Source organism: Somniosus microcephalus, chromosome 9, assembly GCF_052327205.1.
Source record: "Somniosus microcephalus isolate GS21.2 chromosome 9, FLI_Smic_1.0, whole genome shotgun sequence".
In the NCBI taxonomy this organism is placed as follows: Eukaryota; Metazoa; Chordata; class Chondrichthyes; order Squaliformes; family Somniosidae; genus Somniosus; species Somniosus microcephalus.
In genome coordinates this window covers 50,584,876-50,604,267 of record NC_140995.1, presented here as the reverse complement: position 1 = coordinate 50,604,267, position 19,392 = coordinate 50,584,876, and the positions used below count along the sequence as shown (strand labels likewise).

General features: G+C 45.7%; 1 protein-coding gene across 3 annotated transcripts in view; it reads right to left on the bottom strand.

Moving 5' to 3' along the window:
* Positions 1 to 19,392, bottom strand: part of adgrb3 (adhesion G protein-coupled receptor B3) — a 1,304,794-nt gene that overhangs the window by 571,968 nt on the left and 713,434 nt on the right. For all 3 annotated transcript variants that reach the window (XM_085996562.1, XM_085996563.1, XM_085996564.1), the window contains 2 exons: positions 18,200 to 18,346; positions 17,678 to 17,753 (listed from right to left, as the gene is read on the bottom strand). In XM_085996562.1, coding sequence (XP_085852688.1) covers positions 17,678 to 17,753; positions 18,200 to 18,346 — 223 coding nt within the window. The remainder of the gene's footprint in view (positions 1 to 17,677; positions 17,754 to 18,199; positions 18,347 to 19,392) is intronic.

The following is a 19,392-nucleotide window of genomic DNA, read 5'->3' as shown; positions in this document are numbered from 1 at the left end:
CAAGTGCTCTGCTATTACATCTTTTATAATGGACTCTAACATTTTCCCCACTACTGATGTCAGGCTTACTGGTCTATAATTCCCGGTTTTGTCTCTACCACCTTTTTTGAATATTGGGGTAACATTAGCTACCCTCCAATCCATGGGAACTGCTCCAGAGTCTATAGAATTTTGGAAGATGACCAGCAATGCATCTACTATTTCTAGGGCCACTTCCTTAAGTACCCTCGGATGTAGATTATCAGGCCCTGGGGATTTATCGGCCTTCAATCCTGTCAATTTCCGTAACACCATTTCCCTACAAATACTGATTTCTTTCAGTTCCTCCCTCTCATTAGACCCTATGTTCCCCGACATCTCTGGGAGGTTATTTGTGTCCTCCTTTGTGAAGACAGAACCAAAGTATGTATTTAATTGGTCTGCCATTTCTTTGTTCCCCATTATAAATTCCCCTGATTCTGACTCAAGGGACCTATGCTTGACTTCACCAATCTTTTTCTCTTCACATATCTATAAAAGCTTTTACAGTCAGTTTTTATGTTCCTTGCAAGCTTACTCTCATACTCTATTTTCCCCCTCTTAATTAATCCCTTTGTCCTCCTTTGCTGAATCCTAAAGTGCTCCCAGTCCTCAGGTTTACTGCTTTTTCTGGCCAATTTATATGTCTTCTCCTTGGATCTTATGCTATCCCTAATTTCCCTAGATTTTTTCCCAATAAGAGGCATCCACACACAGGAAGTCTCCTATCGGAAATTATGGGCCAATAAATTCTAAGTAAGTGCTGGAAATATCAGCGGCATCAAGTTACTGCTGGCAATATCTTTGCACACTTTGTCCCCCATTTTAACAAGGGGCCTTAATCAATTGAAATAAGCGGGCTAACAAAATGGTGGTCAGAGAGATGTCACATGAGTGTGTTGAGCATGAGCCCGCAGACGGGTCGTTAACCAGACGACACAGATTTAAGGAAATTAGCAAAAGAACCAGAAGGGAGATGAGAATTTTTTTCCATGCAGCGAGTTGTTGTGATCTGGAATGCACGGCCTGAGAAGGTGGTGGAAGCAGATTCAATAATAACTTTCAAAAGGCAACCAGATTAATCCTTGAAAGGAAAACATTTGCAGGGTTATGGGGAACGGGCTATGGAGAACCAGTGGATGTGGTGTATTTGGACTTTCAGAAGGCTTTTGATAAGGTCCTGCATAAGAGATTAGCGTGTAAAGTTAAGGCACATGGGATTGGGGGCAAGGTATTGACTTGGATAGAGAACTGGTTGGCAGACAGAAAGCAAAGAGTTGGAATAAATGGCTCTTTTTCCAAGTGGCAGGCAGTGACTAGTGGGGTACCGCAGGGATCGGTCCTTGGACCCCAGCTATTCACAATATATATAAATGATCTAGACGAGGGAACTAGATGTAATATCTCCAAATTTGCAGATGACACAAAGCTGGGTGGGCGTGTGTGCTGTGAGGAGGATGCTGAGAAACTCCAGGATGATTTGGACAGGTTGGGTGATTGGGCAAAAGCATGGCAGATGCAATATAACATGGATAAATGTGAGGTTATCCACTTTGGTGGCAAAAACAGGAAGGCAGATTATTATCTGAATAGATTGGGAGAAGGGGAAGTGCAACGAGACCTGGGTGTCCTTGTGCACCAGTCGCTGAAGGTAAGCATGCAGGTGCAGCAGGCGGTTAAGAAGGCAAATGGTATGTTGGCCTTCGTAGCAAGAGGGTTCGAGTACAGGAACAAGGATGTCTTGCTGCAGTTGTACAGGGCCTTGGTGAGACCACATCTTGAGTATTGTGTGCAGTTTTGGTCGCCTTATCTGAGGAAGGATGTTCTTGCCATGGAAGGAGTGCAGCGAAGATTCACCAGGCTGATACCTGGGATGGCAGGAATGACATATGAGGAGAGAGTGGGACGATTGGGCTTGTACTCGCTGGAGTTTAGAAGAATGAGAGGGGATCTCATTGAAACTTATAAAATTCTGACAGGACTGGACAGACTAGATGCAGAAAGGATGTTCCCGATGGCGGTGAGTCCAGAACCAGGGGTCACAGTCTAAGGATAAGGGGTAAGCCATTTAGGACTGAGTTGAGGAGGAATTTCTTCACCCAGAGGGTGGTGAACCTGTGGAATTCTCTACCACAGAAGGCAGTAGAGGCCAATTCATTAAATATATTCAAGAAGGAGTTGGATATATTTCTTAAGGCTAAAGGGATCAAGGGGTATGGGGAGAAAGCAGGGACAGGGTACTGAATTTGGATGATCAGCCATGATTGCATTGAATGGCGGAGCAGGCTCGAGGGGCCGAATGGCCTACTCCTGCTCCTATCTTCTATGTTTCTATGTTTCTATGGCAGGGGAGTGGGACTAATTGAATGGCCTCCATCTGTGCTTGATCACACTATGATTCTATAATACCTGTGACAGTCACTTAAGGGTCCGAACATTGCATTTAACAGAATATAATGTTGGAAAGTGTGAGGTTATGCACTTTGGCAGAAAAAATCAAAAAGCAAGTTATTATCTAAATGGAGAGAAACTGGAAAGTGCTACAGTACAAAGGGATCTGGGGGTCCTGGTGCATGAAACACAGAAGGTTAGTATGCAGGTACAGCAGGTGATCAGGAAGGCCAATGGAATCTTGGCTTTTATTGCAAGGGGGATGGAGTATAAAAGCAGGGAAGTCTTGCTGCAGTTATACAGGGTACTGGTGAGGCCACACCTGGAATATTGCGTACAGTTTTGGTTTCCATATTTAAGAAAATATATACTTGCTCTCGAGGCAGTTCAGAGAAGGTTCACTCGGTTGATTCCGGAGATGAGGGGGTTGACTTATGAGGAAAGGTTGAGTAGGTTGGGCCTCTACTCATTGGAGTTCAGAAGAATGAGAGGCGATCTTATCGAAACATATAAGATTGTGAGGGGGATTGATCGGGTAGATGCGGGGAGGATGTTTCCACTGATGGGTGAGACTAGAACTAGGGGGCATAATCTTAGAATAAGGGGCTGCCCTTTCAAAACTGAGATGAGGAGAAACTTCTTCACTCAGAGGGTAGTTAATCTATGGAATTTGCTACCTCAGAGAGCTGTGGAAGCTGTGACATTAAATGAATTTAAAACGGAGATAGACAGTTTCCTAGCTGATAAGGGAATAAGGGGTTACGGGGAGAGGGCAGGGAGTTGGACGTGAGTCTAAGTTCGGATCAGCCATGATCCTATTGAATGGCGGAGCAGGCCCGAGGGGCCGTATGGCCTACTCCTGCTCCTACTTCTTATGTTCTTATGTTATGTTATATAAGGTGATGCAGTTTTAATATTACTGATAATGAAAAACATTATCAATAGATTAGCATCATGAGGCTCTAAACAGAAATGTAGTTTATCTAAAATCCAATAGGCACATGCTGTACATAATAGCCAAATGCTCTACTGTGCTTACATTTGTGCAATAATTTCAAGCTTCATCAGACAGTGTAAAAACCACTTGAGAATAGAGAACGATGCTTGGGATAATGGTTGACCCTCGCTCAAATCAACATATTTGCAATAGTTATAAATATCCTTGGTTTCCTGGGAATTAAATCTTTACATCTTTAACCAGCGAAAGTAATTGCTGTGTTGCAGACGCTTTGTGTGCACTCTTTAATTCTGTGTGACACACAGAAGCTATCTCGTTTCCTTTCTGTCATTCATTAAACAAATCTCAGTGTCCCTTCTGGTCAAATCACAAACAGCAGCCATGATATGCTGCCCAGGGGGCACATCAAAAATGGAAAGTGGTAAATCAAATGTGGACCGAGGTAAGAAACGGCTGTGTTTCTATATATTATAAATAACTGTGAATTCTACAATGGTAGTCAAGGTGTAACACACCTTAAGGTCGGGCTGGTATTGGGGAATATTTTCCAACAGGCACTGAAAAGCAGATCTGACTACTAAATGAGTTTCCCTTCTTTTATACTCACAACTAGGTTTTCCCCACAATGACAGAGAATTTTCCCGATTGATATTTATGGAAGGTTAATTGATGGGGGTAATTTTGTGTGTGGGGGGGGGTGCGGGGGGACTATTGGAAAATCGCAGCTAGCACACCCGCAGCAGAAGAACAGGTGGGTTAGATTTTTCCGTGTTTCCACAGTAGGATATAATAAAAGAGCCATCGTCTGTAAGAAGTTAAAAAGTGCACAGTTACCTAGAGGCTTTGCTTTTAAGTGCAGGCATTCAAAATAGTCTGCTTTCTTCTGACAAACTGCATTACACGTTATTTCTTCACTTATGTCCTATGGTAACGGAAATATTTAGAGTAACCAGCCATTTGCAACTGTCTTATTTTCTGTTCAATCACTCCATTATAAGGTTATGAAAAACATTCTGTGGTTTAAAGAAACAATTCTACTGCAGTATTGGAACCCACAACATTTTAAATTTTACAATGACAAGGGAAAACTAGTGAAAAGGGGCGAATGATGCAAGCAGAGCAACATTAACTAGTGATTAAGATCAACAATATAACTGATGAATGAAGGGAATCACAGAGGTCCTTACTGGTTATCAGAATGTAGGGAAACTTCAACAAAAGGCAGAAACTAGTCTACTTCACATGTAGAATAATCCCCTCTCTGTCTCTCTCTCCTGAGCTACAGGCATTCTTTACCATACAGAAGCAGAGAATGTTACCCAGTAAGCTGATGGGCAGTTAGAAGAAAGACATAGACAAGTGGGTCCATCTGTTGCTGCCTGTAAACCCTCACGTTCCTGGCTTTCTAATCCATCATTTGGCCCAGCCTAGAATGTGTTGTAAAGGCGCTGATCAAGGACTGTGTCTGGCCGCGTAATCTAAACCTGCCCATAACTTATTCTCGAACAGGGTGCCACAACAGCAAACCTTTAGTGTAATAAAACATCCCAAGGTGTTTCACAGGAGTGTAATCAGACAAAATTTAACACCGAGCCACAGAAGGAGATATCAGGGCAGATGACCAAAAGCTTGGTCAAAGAGGTAGACTTTAAGGAGCATCTTAAAGGAGGAAAGAGAGGTAGAGAAGTGGAGAGGTTTAGGGAGGGAATTCCAGAGCTTAGGCAGTTGCACAGATGGTGTGCATGCTTCATCTGAGGGGAAAGTCCTTAGATCATTAAAATGAACATAACATAAGTGCAGATTACTGAGGAGCAAAATCTTGACAAAAATCCTCTTGGACTAAGTTCAAAAGTTACTGAAGGTGAAATAGTATCTGAGTAAAGGAGCATAATCATTTTAGATTGCTTGGAGGACTGGAGCATTTACTGGTCCCCTTTAAAGAAACCAAACAAATGGCACTGAGCTGCTTGAAATTCTGACGTTCCGTGCTCCTTTGAGATGCAAGGTGTGAGTCTAAAATTCTAGACTCACTTTTGGCACAACATGGGACACAAATCCTCACTTAAATGGAATAGGAAGACCATCTTGGCAAATTTTCAGGAGTTAGACAACTTGATTCTGATAGCAAGTTACATGCCAAGTGACAAGTATCAATGAGATAGATTTCAAATCCATCTGAATCAATTAAGCTAAGCAATGGAAATAGGATTTTGACGTACATTAAACAATGGAGGCGTCCTACTTTGCAACAGATCAGTGGATTGTGGGAGTGCACGGAGCCCACGGGGGTTAGTCATCAGGTGATTCTCTCTCCAGGGAGGGTACCACTGAACATTTTCAGGTTGGGGTTGGTCCACCTAACTGACATTAATAAAAAAATTACACAACAACAACAAAAAGTAAGTCAAAATGAAAAATCTGGGGAAAATGCCCACCAATAATGCATGCCATCCAGTGAGCTGGTTTGGAAACGTTAGTGGGAACCCATGGGACTGTATAACAGTACAGGGCCAAACTTTCAGGGGAGGGAGGGCAGAAAATTTACTGGAGAAAAATTGTTGAGAAAAGTTAATACAAGAAAAAAAATTACCAATAGATGACCTTTGCACCAAGCTCTGTGCTGTGGTTGATATCCCATCTCCTGGCTCCATATTCATTAACTCAGAGGGTTCCCAGGCTCCATTCACTTCCACTTTGTTCCTTCTCCATATCAATGACCTCCTAAACTCAGCAACGAACACTATCCAATCTTTTGCTGATTCCATTTTACATTCTACTCCCTTTAGTACACATACTCTTGTTATGTCTGACATTGGCGATAGGTACTCGATTGCCTTGGCCTGAGCACATGGAGTTTGATAGTGCTATTATCGTTGTATTGTGTCTGACATTGGATATAGGTATTCGATTGCTTTTGCCTGTAGAGTGTGTTTGGATCAGCCATTAAAAGCAACATGAACTGAGCTCTGCTTATGGCCTCTGGATTATCTTTGCAAACGCAACATTTGGCGACGAGGATGGCTGAAATCTCTCTTCCACCACCTCCTCCCTTCCTTGCACTACCTGATGAGCCGCCGATCCCATGGGTTCGCTGGTTACAGTCCTTTGAAACCTACCTCATTGCTCTTGGACTAGAAAATGTGAGTACATCACGGAAAAAGGCACTTTTATCCCATTGCTTGGGAGCAGAGGGCCAGCATGTTCTTGGGACGTTATGCACAGCAGACTCAATTCAAACATATGATGAGGCTGTGGCTCTGTTAAGCACACACTTCTCTGCCCCACAAAGTGCCCTCCTGCGGCGATTCATTTTTAGACAGCGTCACCAACTCCCCGGCGAGTCGGTGCATAAATAGGTGGCTAATTTGAGGGGGTTAGCTAGCTCGTGCAAGTTCGGTGCACTACAAGATGAGATGGTGCGTGATCAACTAATAGAGCACACCAACAACGTGAGAGTGTGTGAAAGACTGTTACTCGAGTCCGATGATCTGTCGTTGTCACAAGCAGTCAACATTGCCTTTCAAGTGGAGTCTGCAGCTGAATGTGCAGCGAAACTAGCACACACACCCAGTGACAGTGCCCTCGGCCCTGACAGCTCTGACACGGTAATGCTCGCGCGACGGCAGCAACGCATGCTACCGCGGCAACAGTGTGGAAACTGTGGATCTCGTTCACATGCTACCAGAGCGCAGAATTGCCCCCGCGCTCGGCCAACCCTGTCGCAATTGTGGAAAACAAAATCACTTTGCCAATGTCTGCCGCTCTGCCCCGGTTGCTACAAATGAACACTCTCAGTCCTCAAGCACTATAATTCACAACGTGAGCTCTGGGCCAGTAGTGGCTTTCAAGTCATGCACAATTAACCTGAATGATGTGTGCATCCCACTGTTGTTGGATACCAGTGCCAGCATCTCACTGCTGAATATGGACACATTCAAACGCTTTTTCAGCTCCCTGCCACTCTCTGCGCCCTCCACTGCCCTTTGCGGGTATGGTAATTCGAAAATTGGACTAGTGGGCTCAGTCAACCTCACTGTACGCTATGGAACAAAAGTTTTGCCAGATTTTTGTTTTCATGTGGCACGCCAAGGAGCTAACCTGATGGGACTGGATCTTTTCACTGACCTGGGTTTTTCTCTCTTGGACACTGGCGGGTCTGCGATTCTGCACGTCGCCTCACCGTGGCGCCAAACATGGCCAGCACTCTTTGAGGGTCTGGGCTGCCTGACTGCCTTCACCCACCAGCCCATGGTTGACTCCACCGTTACCCGTCATTCAGCCACTGTGCCGCATCCCGCTTGCTCTCCGTGACGTGGTCACAGCTGAACTAAAGCAGCTACTGGAAGCTGGCATCATCGAACCAGTTGATGCCTCCCCATGGGTCTCCAACCTGGTGGTCGCAACGAAAAAGTCAGGTGGTCTACGCGTCTGTGTCGATCTTCGAGCAGTGAATAAGGCCGTAATCCCTGACAAATATCCACTGCCCACGTCAGAGGAACTCACAGCGCAGTTCTATGGTTCCATCCTGTTCTCGAAACTGGACCTTCGACAGGGCTATCTACAGGTTCCCCTCCATCCCAGCAGCAGGGACCTCACTGCTTTTGTGACACATGCTGGCGTCTTTTGGTACACCAGGATGCCATTTGGACTTAGCTCTGCACCCAGCTGCTTCCAAAAGGTCATGTCCTCTGTGCTCGCGGGCATTCCTGGGGTGGCCATCTACCTGGATGACATTGTCCATTGTCGTGTATGGGCCCTCGACCTCCACTCACGACGAATGCCTTCACAGAGTTTTCACGGCTCTAGCAAAACACAAGCTCACACTGAATGGCGAAAAGTGTGTCTTTGCTGTTTCAGAGATCGAATTTGTGGGGTTTCAGTTGTCGGCTGACGGTATATCCCCACTCCAGTCAAACGTGGATGCCATTCACAGCATCCCAGAACCCAGCTCTGCAGCACAGGTTGCCTCCTTCCTTGGCATGACTGGGTAGTAACTGAAGTTTTTGCCCCAGTACTCAGCCACCACAGCCCCACTGCGCCAGCTCCTGTGAAAGGATGAGCCCTGGGGGTGGTCATAAGCCTGTACGGAAGCTGTTCGCCTCCTCAAATCGCAGCTCACGTTGCCTCCAGTGTTGGCTCACTTTGACGTCGCCAGCCCCACCCTCGTCACCTGCGACGCGTCCGCTGCAGCTGTGGGGGCGGTGTTATCGCAGATACAGAATGGAGAAACCAATCATCTTTGCCTCCTGAGCCCTTAGCCCCACTGAACAGAAGTACTCAGTAGGCGAGCATGAGGCGCTGGCGTGTGTCTGGGCATGTGAGCAGTGGCACCTGTACACGTATGGCCGTGCCTTCACCCTGCGAACCAATCACCAGGCTCTCACTACCCTGCTGTCGACATCCGGCACGGGCCACAGACCACTGCGTCTACACCGCTGGTCTGACCGCCTCCGCCAATACAATTTCAGTCTCCAGTTCACACCAGGACGTGACAATGTTGTTGCAGGTCTGCTCTCCCGCACTGTCTCTGCCCCAGCCCCACTCGTCGGGTCTGAACATGTGGAACAGGATATCGTCCAGATGCTGCACATGCCTCTCCAAACCACAGTCTCTCTCCAGGAGCTCAAAGAGGCCTCTGAACAGGATCCGGCCCTCTCCCAGCTGTGCACCTTCATCAGAGATGGCTGGCCTCGCAAGGTGCCTGAGGAACTGTCTGCCTACTCCAGAGTTAAAGAGGAGCTCTCCTGCTGGAATGACTCCTGTGTTGCACGTGGGCTCTGCACTGTGGTCCCAAGTGCCCTTCATGTGCGTGTTTTATCCATGGCGCATGAGGGCCACTTGGGCATAGTGAAGCTCAAACAACGATGCCGAGACCTAGTGTGGTGGCCGGGTATCGACAGGGAAATCGAGGCCCTGGTCAAGGACTGTGCAGCCTGCCTTGTAAGTGGCAAGACTGGCCACCAAGCTCCTCCACCCCTGCAACCCCTTGCCTGGCCCTCTCAGCCCTGGGAGCACCTGCAGCTGGACGTCTGCGGGGAGATCCATGGTGTCCCCCACCATCAACGGTTCCTAGTGATGACCTATGACCTGCACTCAAAATGGCCAGAGGTCACTGCCGTGGGCTCCGTCACCTCTCGGGTCATCATCGATATCCTTGAGTCCCTCTTCTCCCGCTGGGGGCATCCAAAGGCCATCACCACAGACAATGGCCCCCAAATGGTCTCTTCGGAACTCTCCTCTTACCTTGAGAGCAAGGGCATCCGTCACATACGCACCACCCCGAGTCAAATGGGGGGGGTGGAGCGTTTTAACCAGACACTGAAAAATGGCCTCAGAGCACACCTATCCCAGGGGTGTGCGTTTGACAAGGCCCTCCTCCACATACTGCTGCACTACAGAGCCTCCCAGCATTCCACTACAGGGATCTCACCCGCATCCCTCATGCTAGGCCGTGAGCTCATGCTGCCCCTTGGCAGGCTCCGCCCCTTGCTAGCTCAGAGCCCTGCTCCACCGGCTCAAGCCACAGTCGCTAGACAGCAGAAGAAGATGAAACTCCGCTTCGACCAGTCGAAGAGGGCCAAGGCGCCCAACATCTCAGTCTCCGATTGGGTCAGAGTCCGCAGGCCTCACCGCAACAATAAGATGGCCTCATTCTGGTCCTCCCCTCTCCAAATCAGCCGCCAACTTGGACCAGCCACTTTCTGCCTCACTGACGGCTCTCAGTGGCATGCCAGCCGCCCTCGGAAGGTGCCAGCACCCCGTGATGCGGGATTATACGGACCTAATCCCCAAGCCTTACCCCCAGAGTGGCGGGATGCACATGTGGCTCAGCCAGCCAACCCTCAAGCGGATGTTGTGCCTCAGCCTGCTCCTCACCAGTCCCCACTTCGGCCTGTTCGTACACGTTCTCGCCCTGGCCACCTACAGGACTTTGTCACTACATTTCATGTTTGAAATTCTGTGAGGGGGGAGGAAATGTTATGTCTGACATTGGTGATAGGTACTCGATTGCCTTGGCCTGAGCACATGGAGTTTGATAGTGCTATTATCGTTGTATTGTGTCTGACATTGGACATAGGTATTCGATTGCTTTTGCCTGTAGAGTGTGTTTAGATCAGCCATTAAAAGCAACATGAACTGAGCTCTGCTTACGGCCTCTGGATTATCTTTGCAAACGCAACAACTCTGTGTTCACAACCTTCATTTTTCTCAGTGCAATGACTGAATTGCTACGACTCAATCTCCATCATGCCCTCTGATCAGGCAATGAAAAACCTATTCCTTTCAATTTTTCAAAAGCAGTTTCTCCATAAACTAAGATCTCTTATCTTTGATGGCTTCACCCTTAGTCCTTCTTTATCTATCAATATTCTTGGTCTCATTATCCCCTCACATCTTAAATGGAACCTCCGCACCTCAATCACTATAGCTGCCTCCAAGAAGCTTGGATTCTCCCCCTCCTCCATTGAAATGTTTTCATCGATACTTCTTGATGTACTCATCTCTTTTTTAACTTGATACTGCTTTGCATTATGGGCCTTGGGACTTCATAATTCTTCCAACTGTTTTTCAAAGCTTGATCCATCTAGTGACAAAGTACTGTGGCCCTGTTTCGCAAGGTGCAGAGAAAACACATCTCTTGCTCCAAGAGTCAGTAAAGTCCACAGATGCACAGATCTTTACTTGGTGAGGCTGGCCCACCCGACCCCAAAGTTCACCCTCTATAACAGTGGAGAGATGTGGGGGTGTTGGCAATCCTGGACAAGATAATGATTGAAATAACAACAGAAAATGCTAGAAATACTCCGCAGGCCAGGCAGCATCCGTGGAGAGAGAAACAGAGTTAACGTTTCAGGTCTGGGACCCTTCATCAGAACTGGAAAAAGCTGGAGATGTAACAGATATTAAGCAGGTGCAGAGATGGGGGGGGGGGCTGGTTTAGGAGGGGGGGGCTGGTTTAGGAGGGGAGGAAGTAATTGAAAGAACATACTTGTAGTGTATGTACTTTGCAGAAGGAACTATATTCTGCAGCCCCTGTATACTGCAGTACCAGTAGTGACCACCCCTGTATATAAGCCTGTATAGTAACTTTGCATAGTTAGTTCCAGTTTGTCTCCACTCAGTAAAGACCTGTTATAACCAACTCCTGCAGTCTGTGTCTCAATTACACACGGACATAACAATACTGTGCTTATGTAAGAGGCAGGAAAGATAAAATGTTGCAAATGGGAATGGAAAAATCATACAGCATGAAAAATGGGGGCAGGGATTATTATCTGAAATTGTTGAACTCGATGTGGAGTCCGGAAGGCTGTAAAGCGCCTAATCGAAAAATGAGGTGCTGTTCCCTGAGCTTACGCTGAGCTTCATTGAAACAATGTAATAGGCTGAGGACTGAGTTCTGATCTCTCTAAACCAGCCCCCCCCATCTCATCCCACAATCTCTTCTGATTTACAAGCTACACATGGTGTAAACATGCAGCTCTTGCTTTACCCCCTCCCCTCATCATAACACTACCCTTGTGCCTTCCTCATTTCACACACCCAAGAAATCCAGCATGCTCAGCCAATGGTTGACCAGAAAGTCAGCAGCCTTCCACCAGCCATGCTGAAATCACTGGGGTAGCACTCTGTAAGAGCACTAGGATAGGCAAAGGAACACGCAAAACAGTCACTAAGGGAAAGCACAAGGGTGATTAGTTGTTTTTTTGATGTAATATTGGATGTATATATGGATAAAGTTGGATTGGAAAGTTTGCTTTGTGGTGGCTTTTATTTCAGCATTGTGGCCAAGAGGACGATGTGATGGTCAGTAACAGAGGACAGGTAATGTGTGGGACTAATGTTGAAAGGGGAATTGGGGTTGGGTTCACTGGTACCGCAGGTGGATGATTCGATCCCGGATATCCTGGCCAGAAAGGGGCTGTATGGGTTGCTTCCTTCCTTTCGATTCCTCCTCTTCTGCTTCTTCCTCTCCTTCATCCCCCTCTTCTGCTTCCTCCTCGTCTTCCTCCTTCTCCTCCCTCTGCAAGCAGCTTTTCCCCTTGGCTGCCTCTGCTCCATCTCCATCTGATGTTGTAGCCCAGGGGGGACTGCAAATAGAGCCCCCAGGACTGGGAACAAGTGTTTCGTCTCAGAGTTGTTCCTTTACGAGCCAAATCCTTGCAAACGTCCAGCAGCACTCCCTGAACACCCTTCACTCTTTAAAAACTTTTTAAAAGACTTACATCAAGCCACTACTCAAATAAAATGTAAAATCAAAAATCTAAACTTACCTGAAAGTTGCACGTGTCCCTTTAAGAAGTGCTGGTAGGGGGATCGTCGTACAGCTGAACGCACATTCAGCTGTACGCGCTTTGGAGAGGGCGTTAAAAGGAGCGGCGACATCCAAAATAGCAGATCGTGCATCAATTCAGCGTTGCACGCTGATTGATGTCACGATCTGACTAATAACCATTTTTGCAGCGAGCGCAGGCACTGTTAACTATGGTTGAAGCCCATGGAATTGAGGGCAAATTATTGACCTGATTAGGAAATTCACTGAGCGGCAGGAGACAGGCAGTAGGGATAATGGGTAGGTACTCTAATTGGCAGGATGTGACTGGTGGTGTCCCACAGGGATCTGTGTTGTGGCCTCAACTGCTCACAGTATTTATTAACAACTTAGGTGATGGCGTAGAAAGTCATACATCCACATTTGCCGATGACACAAAGATAGGCGGCATTGTAGATGAAAGCATAAAATTACAAAGGGATATCGACAGATTAAGTGAATGGGCAAAATTGTGGCAAATGGATGTGAGGTCATCCACTTTGGACCTAAAAAGGATAGAACAGGGTACTTTCTAATGGTGAATAGCTAAAAATAGTGGAGGTCCAAAGAGACTTGGGGGTCCAGGTCTGTTGTGTATGTACCTTTAAGAGAATAACTGGTCTCAGACTGCAGTACCGGCAGTGACCACCCCTGTATAAAAGGCGCTAGAGAGCCTCTGTTGTTTAGTTTCATTATTGCCTTTCACCAGTAAAGATCTGTCTGTTTTCACTCCTGCTAGTCCGTGTCTCAATCATTCACGGACTTAACACTGGCGACGAGTAAGAAACGTACTTACCTGCAACTCGGCAGCAGCTCCGACGACGTTATTGAAGGTTGGAAGAAAAAAAAAGAGTCCATTGAAACTCGAGAAACGGGCGTCGGCCGTCAATCATCGGTTTAAAAACTTGCAGGAGCGACTTTCCAGAGCCAGGCTGGGTTCCTCGGTCCGTGGTTTCCCAGCTAATCGGGCTGGTGGCAGGTAGTGCACTGATCCTTCCTGTGCTGCGGCGGGCTGAAGCTCGATCGGGTGGCCTTTCAATGGGGCCGGGCAGCGAGTCGGGAAGCAAAGAGAGAGAGAGAGGGTGGAGCACACAGGGCGCGGCTGGTGTTTCGAAGCCGGGCAGCGTTCGGACCTAAGAAGAGGGAGGGAAGTGTCCCAGAGGGTCCGCTCCACGACGGGAAAATAATAAAAGAAAAAGAATACGCGCAAGAAACCGTGGAAAGCAGCGCTAACAACAGCGGGGAAGAAGGCAAAGCGCAGGAGGCGCCATTTTGTTAAATCGGGGAAGAAGGCAAAGCGCGGGAGGCGCCATTTTAGGTTTGCAAGATGCCGAAGACTGGCTGTATCACTGCTTTTGATAATACATTAGAGGACTGGACCACGTATGTGGAAAGAGTCGAGGTATATTTCGAGGCAAACGATATAGCGGAGGGGAAAAGGGCATCGATATTGCTAAACTTAATGGGCGCTAGAACGTACGGCCTATTGCGGGACCTGATTACTCCAGCCAAACCGAAGGCGAAGAGTTTTAACAAAATTGTTGCTGTCCTACAGGAACACTTAAACCCTGCACCGCTGTTGATAGCAGAAAGATTTAAATTCCACAGGAGAACTCAGCACAAAGATGAGAACAATGCTGAGTATCTTACGGAACTATGCAAGCTATCAAAGCACTGCCAGTTCGGAGCAGGACTGGCAGATACCCTACGGGACAAATTTGTCTGTGGACTCCTGAGTGAAGGAACACAGAAGAAGTTACTCTCAGAAAAAGAGCTGACGCTAGATAAGGCTTTCAGCATGGCAGTATCGTATGAAGCAGCAGCCAGGGGAGCTGCAGAAATTCAACAAAAACCACAGGAATACGGCACCCACGAAATGACACGGGGATTTGCAAAATGTTATCGCTGCGGCAGAACTAACCATGACCAGAAGGACTGCTGGTCCAAAGACAAAATATGCAGACAATGCGGGAAGATTGGACACATTGCACGAGTTTGTAGGTCTGGGAAGAAGATCAGCGACAACAAAAAGGCAATAACGAAACTAAACAACAGAGGCTCTCTAGCGCCTTTTATACAGGGGTGGTCACTGCCGGTACTGCAGTCTGAGACCAGTTATTCTCTTAAAGGTACATACACAACAAGGTCCATAGATCATTAAAATGTCATGAACAGGTACATAAAATAATCAAAAAGGCTAATAGAATGCTGGCCTATATATCTAGAGGACTAGAATACAAGGGGGTAGAAGTTATGCTGCAGCTATACAAAACCCTGGTTAGACCACACATGGTGTACTATGAGCAGTTCTGGGCACCACACCTTAGGAAGGATATATTGGCCTTGGAGGGAGTGCAGCATAGGTTTACCAGAATGATACCAGGACTTCAAGGGTTAAGTTACGAGGAGAGATTACACAAATTAGGGTTGTATTCCCTAGAATTTAAAAGTTTAAGGGGCAATCTGATTGAAGTTTTCAAGGTATTAAGGGGAACAGATAGGGTAGATAGAGGGAAACTATTTCCACTGGTTGAGGAGTCTAGGACTAGGGGTATAGTCTAAAAATTAGAGCCAGACCTTTTAGCAGTGAAATTAGGAAACACTTCTACACACTAAGGGTGGTAGAAGTTTGGAACTCTCTTCCGCAAACGGCAATTGATGCTAGATCAATTGTTAATTTTAAATCGGAGATTGATAGCTTTTTGTTCACTAAATGTATTAAAGGATATGGGCCAAAGGCGGGTATATGGAGTTAGGTCACAGATCAGCCATGATCTCATTGAATGGAGGAACAGGCCCGAGGGGCTCAATGGCCTCCTCCTGTTCCTATGTTCAATGACAATGCTGCCGACCTGCCCAAAATGGCGGCCGCCATGTTCTGTGCTGGAAGTGGGTGGAAACGAGGCGGCTGCTATTTTTTCAACGAAACAGTTCTTATCAGCCGGCGCTAAGAGGCCAAATGTCACGACCTACCTGCCTTATTGGAGATGAGAATCAAATCACCATTTAACACTGCACATGTGTTTTTCGTTTGGCTCGGGCACACCTTATATAATAATGTGTTCTCCTCATGGGGTGAGAGGCTTGGGTGAGGGGCTTGCCATCTTCCTGGTAGAATTGGGTTCATGCCCAATGTTAATTCACCAACCCAGAATCAAAATAGAACCTGCCGTTGATTTCCAGCATATTCAATTTTCAATGTATGGGACTTACTGTGGTCAAGGCCTTGGAGGCTTAATGTGACAATCCAGAGAAACCATTAAAGAGGAGAAAAATGTATGCCTTCTGAAACGTATGATCGTGATATGGGAGAGCATGGAGTTGAAATTACGCTGTGTAGTAGAAATAAAGAAAGCATTTCCTTAATCATGTGAAATTCCTCTGCCCACTGTTTTAACAAAGGCATTAATCTATCTATGTAATATAAAGGGAGGTTCATGTGACTACATTAACCTATCTGTTGCTGATGCCTCTGAGCACAGTATCAGTCCACTGGAGTATAATCAATAATTGGGGTAAGTGGCATTATGGTTAAACTTTGGTTAATTAGGTCAGTAGGAAAGAGTGCATAATGGTCTATCTCCACTTAAAATTCAATTAAAGAAGTTAAATTTACCATGTAAGCGCTGGTTTGTTTATCGCCATACGCTAATCGAAGCAGCTCCAAACTGCTGCAGGTTCCTCTAATTAATCGGCAAGGAATATCTTAAAAATCCACGCATGTACATGAACCTGCCAAAAAAGCCTGCACAAAGCCTCCTGAAAGAATATTTTGTGATGAGAGTAGCTATCTGAACCAATATTTAATAAATTAAGTCCTTCTCTAAAGAATACTAAGCAGTTAGTTTACCTACTTAAAATTAATGTTCAGTGACAGTGCGACCTGAAGTGATTAGGATGCCTTTTTACTTAATATCTTGGGACTACAGCACTTTCATGAACTGGACTGACTGACTGGGATATCTACCGATACAATATGGTATAATTAAAGGACATATTTTTTTTTTAATGGAGTACTGTAATTGGAGTACCCAAACAATGGAGATTATTTAAGGTAATACTTAAAGAAAATGGAGTACTTGACTTAGCTACCAATACAATACTGAGGAATCTGGAAACTATCTCAACATTATGGGGTAATTAAAGTACCTACCTAAACACAATCGAGTAATTAGAGTAACTACCGAACCAATATGGAGTGACTAGGGTAACTAGAGGATCTATCTAAAATATACTGATTAGGGTGGTTCTGTGAATATTATTTTGGGATTAGTGTCCCACAGTTAGTAAGCATAATTTACATTAAGCCAAACATGGATATATGTTACAACATTTCTGTATTTGTTATTTGATGGCAAAATACCGTACACTGACTTCAGGCTATGTATAGCTGCTCATTTCTGTAGTATTTTCTGCCTGTTACTCCAGAGTGTTTTATAGGGAGGGGTCTGTTATGAATGGATGACTAGTCAAGGAGCAACAAGCAATGAAAGGAAAGAAAAAAAATCAGAAACAAGGTAACTACAAATTAAATAGGTCACAGGGTAAAAGGACAGACTTGCATTTATATAGCGCCTCCTGAGATCCCTGTTTGAAAGCGCTTTGCACAAATCAACTTTTTGAATTATCGTCCCTTCTGTGGTTTAGGCAAACACTCAGCCAATCGCCGCACAGCACGATCCCGCAAACACCCCAACATGAATGAACAGCTATTCCATTTTGTTTCGTGGTGCTGGTTGAGAAATGATGCTGGGAGAACTCTCAGCTCTCCTTTGAGTTGCACCATGCTATAATTTCCAGGGTTTAAAGTCTCATCCTAAGCATCGCAGTGAAAGAATTACGGCAGAAATCATTTAAAATTTGTTTTAAGGTGCGTCCTTTTTTAAAATTTTGGTTGCGATTAGAGAAAGAGCAGGTGACATTTTCACCAAGTGGCCAGGCATGGTGAAACCCAATAAAACGGAAGCTGGGAAAAACGAGTACAGTCTCAGTCTTACCTTGGGGAGGGCAAGATAAGTCCCAAATTTTTGTAGAATATCGTGCCAAGTACAAAAACAGCAGATTCGTCCAATTCTGAAAAAAAAATACAAATCATAAAATCATAGAATCTTACTGCTCTAATTGAGGCCTTTGAAGGAGCTATCCAATTAGCCCCACTCCCCTGCCACTCCCCCATAGCCCTGCAAATTTTTCCCCTTCAAGTGTTTACCCAATTCCCTTTTTGAATATATGTTTAAAATTCACCAGGATCATTAAATATTATTTCACGTCGGGGGGGGGGGGGGGTGAATTTCTGCCGAGATGCTCTGCTGCTCGATTCGCTGTACCTTTGTCAGAAGGGCCACAGAAATCCTGGAAAAATGGCACACACACTGCAGACAATTGACAGAACGCTAGCACAAATTCACCCCCCTCCAAAGTGTTTCACTTCACAAAGATCACCTTTCCTTATTAGGTGCGCTACTCATTATGGGAACATGAAAAAAAAACATAAACATTTCCATAAATGATGACTTCACCTGGTGATGCTGGGATGAATATGTTTTTTGGAATAATAATTTTGTCTTCAGAGTTCCTTGCCCAGTCGACCATTCCCTTTCTTCCTTTCATGGGGAAGTTGATATCGGTCAGAACGGAAGCTGCAGGCAGTTTGTGAATGCTGGCCACTGATAAGAAACCACAAATATATTTGATTTGTAGCAAATTAAATATCAAGCTTACAGACATTAGATTAAGCCAAAATCAGCATATGATAGCTGTTGAATCTCTACATATTTTTTCACGTTCTTTGAATATTAAAGTGCTCATTATCAAATAATTACTTGCACTGCCATCGCTCAACTAGGCAGGATGATTGGAGTCTGTGAGTGACTGCGAGTGAATTGGTGGCCGTGGCTTCAGTTGCCTTGGCCCTAAGAGTTTTGATAGAGTAAATAAGGAGAAACTGTTTCCACTGGCGGCTGGGTCGGTAACCAGAGGACACAGATTGAAGGTGATTGGCAAAAGAACCAGAGGTGACATAAGGATTTTCTTTTACGCAGCCTGTTATAATTTAGAATGCATTGTCTGAAAGGGTGGTGGAAGCAGATTCAATAGTAACTTTCAAAAGGGAATTGGATAAATATTCGAATGGGAAAAGAGCAGGGGGAGTGGGACTAATTGGATAGCTCTTTCAAAGAGCCAGCACAGGCACGATGGGCCGAATGGCCTCCTTTTGTGCTGCATCATTCCATGATTCTATGTTTCTAAGCTCAGGAATTCCCTCCCTAAACCTCTCCGCCTCTCTACCTCTCTCTCCTCCTTTAAGACGCTCTATAAAATCTACCTCTATGACCAAGCTTTTGGTCACCTGTCCTAATAGCTCCTTCTGTGGCTCAGTGTCAAATTTTGTTTAATAACGCTCCTGTGAAACGCCTTGGGATCTTTTACTACATTAAAGGCGCTATATAAATACAAGTTGTTGTTGTTGTATGTGTGTGGGGGGAGGGGAGAGGGGAGAAGGGGTGTACAATAAGCGACCTAAAAGCACATTATCCCAACAAATATACTGGGATGGAGATGCATTTGGGCCTGTTTTTGGGCCCAAAATAGGTGATGCAATGCAAGCCCGGCCAGAATCTGCAGGCCCGAGGCTCACCCAAAATTGGGCATTGGGCCTCATCATGAGGCCCTCGTGTTAATAATAGATGTGAGCTGCAAGCTCATGTCGTGC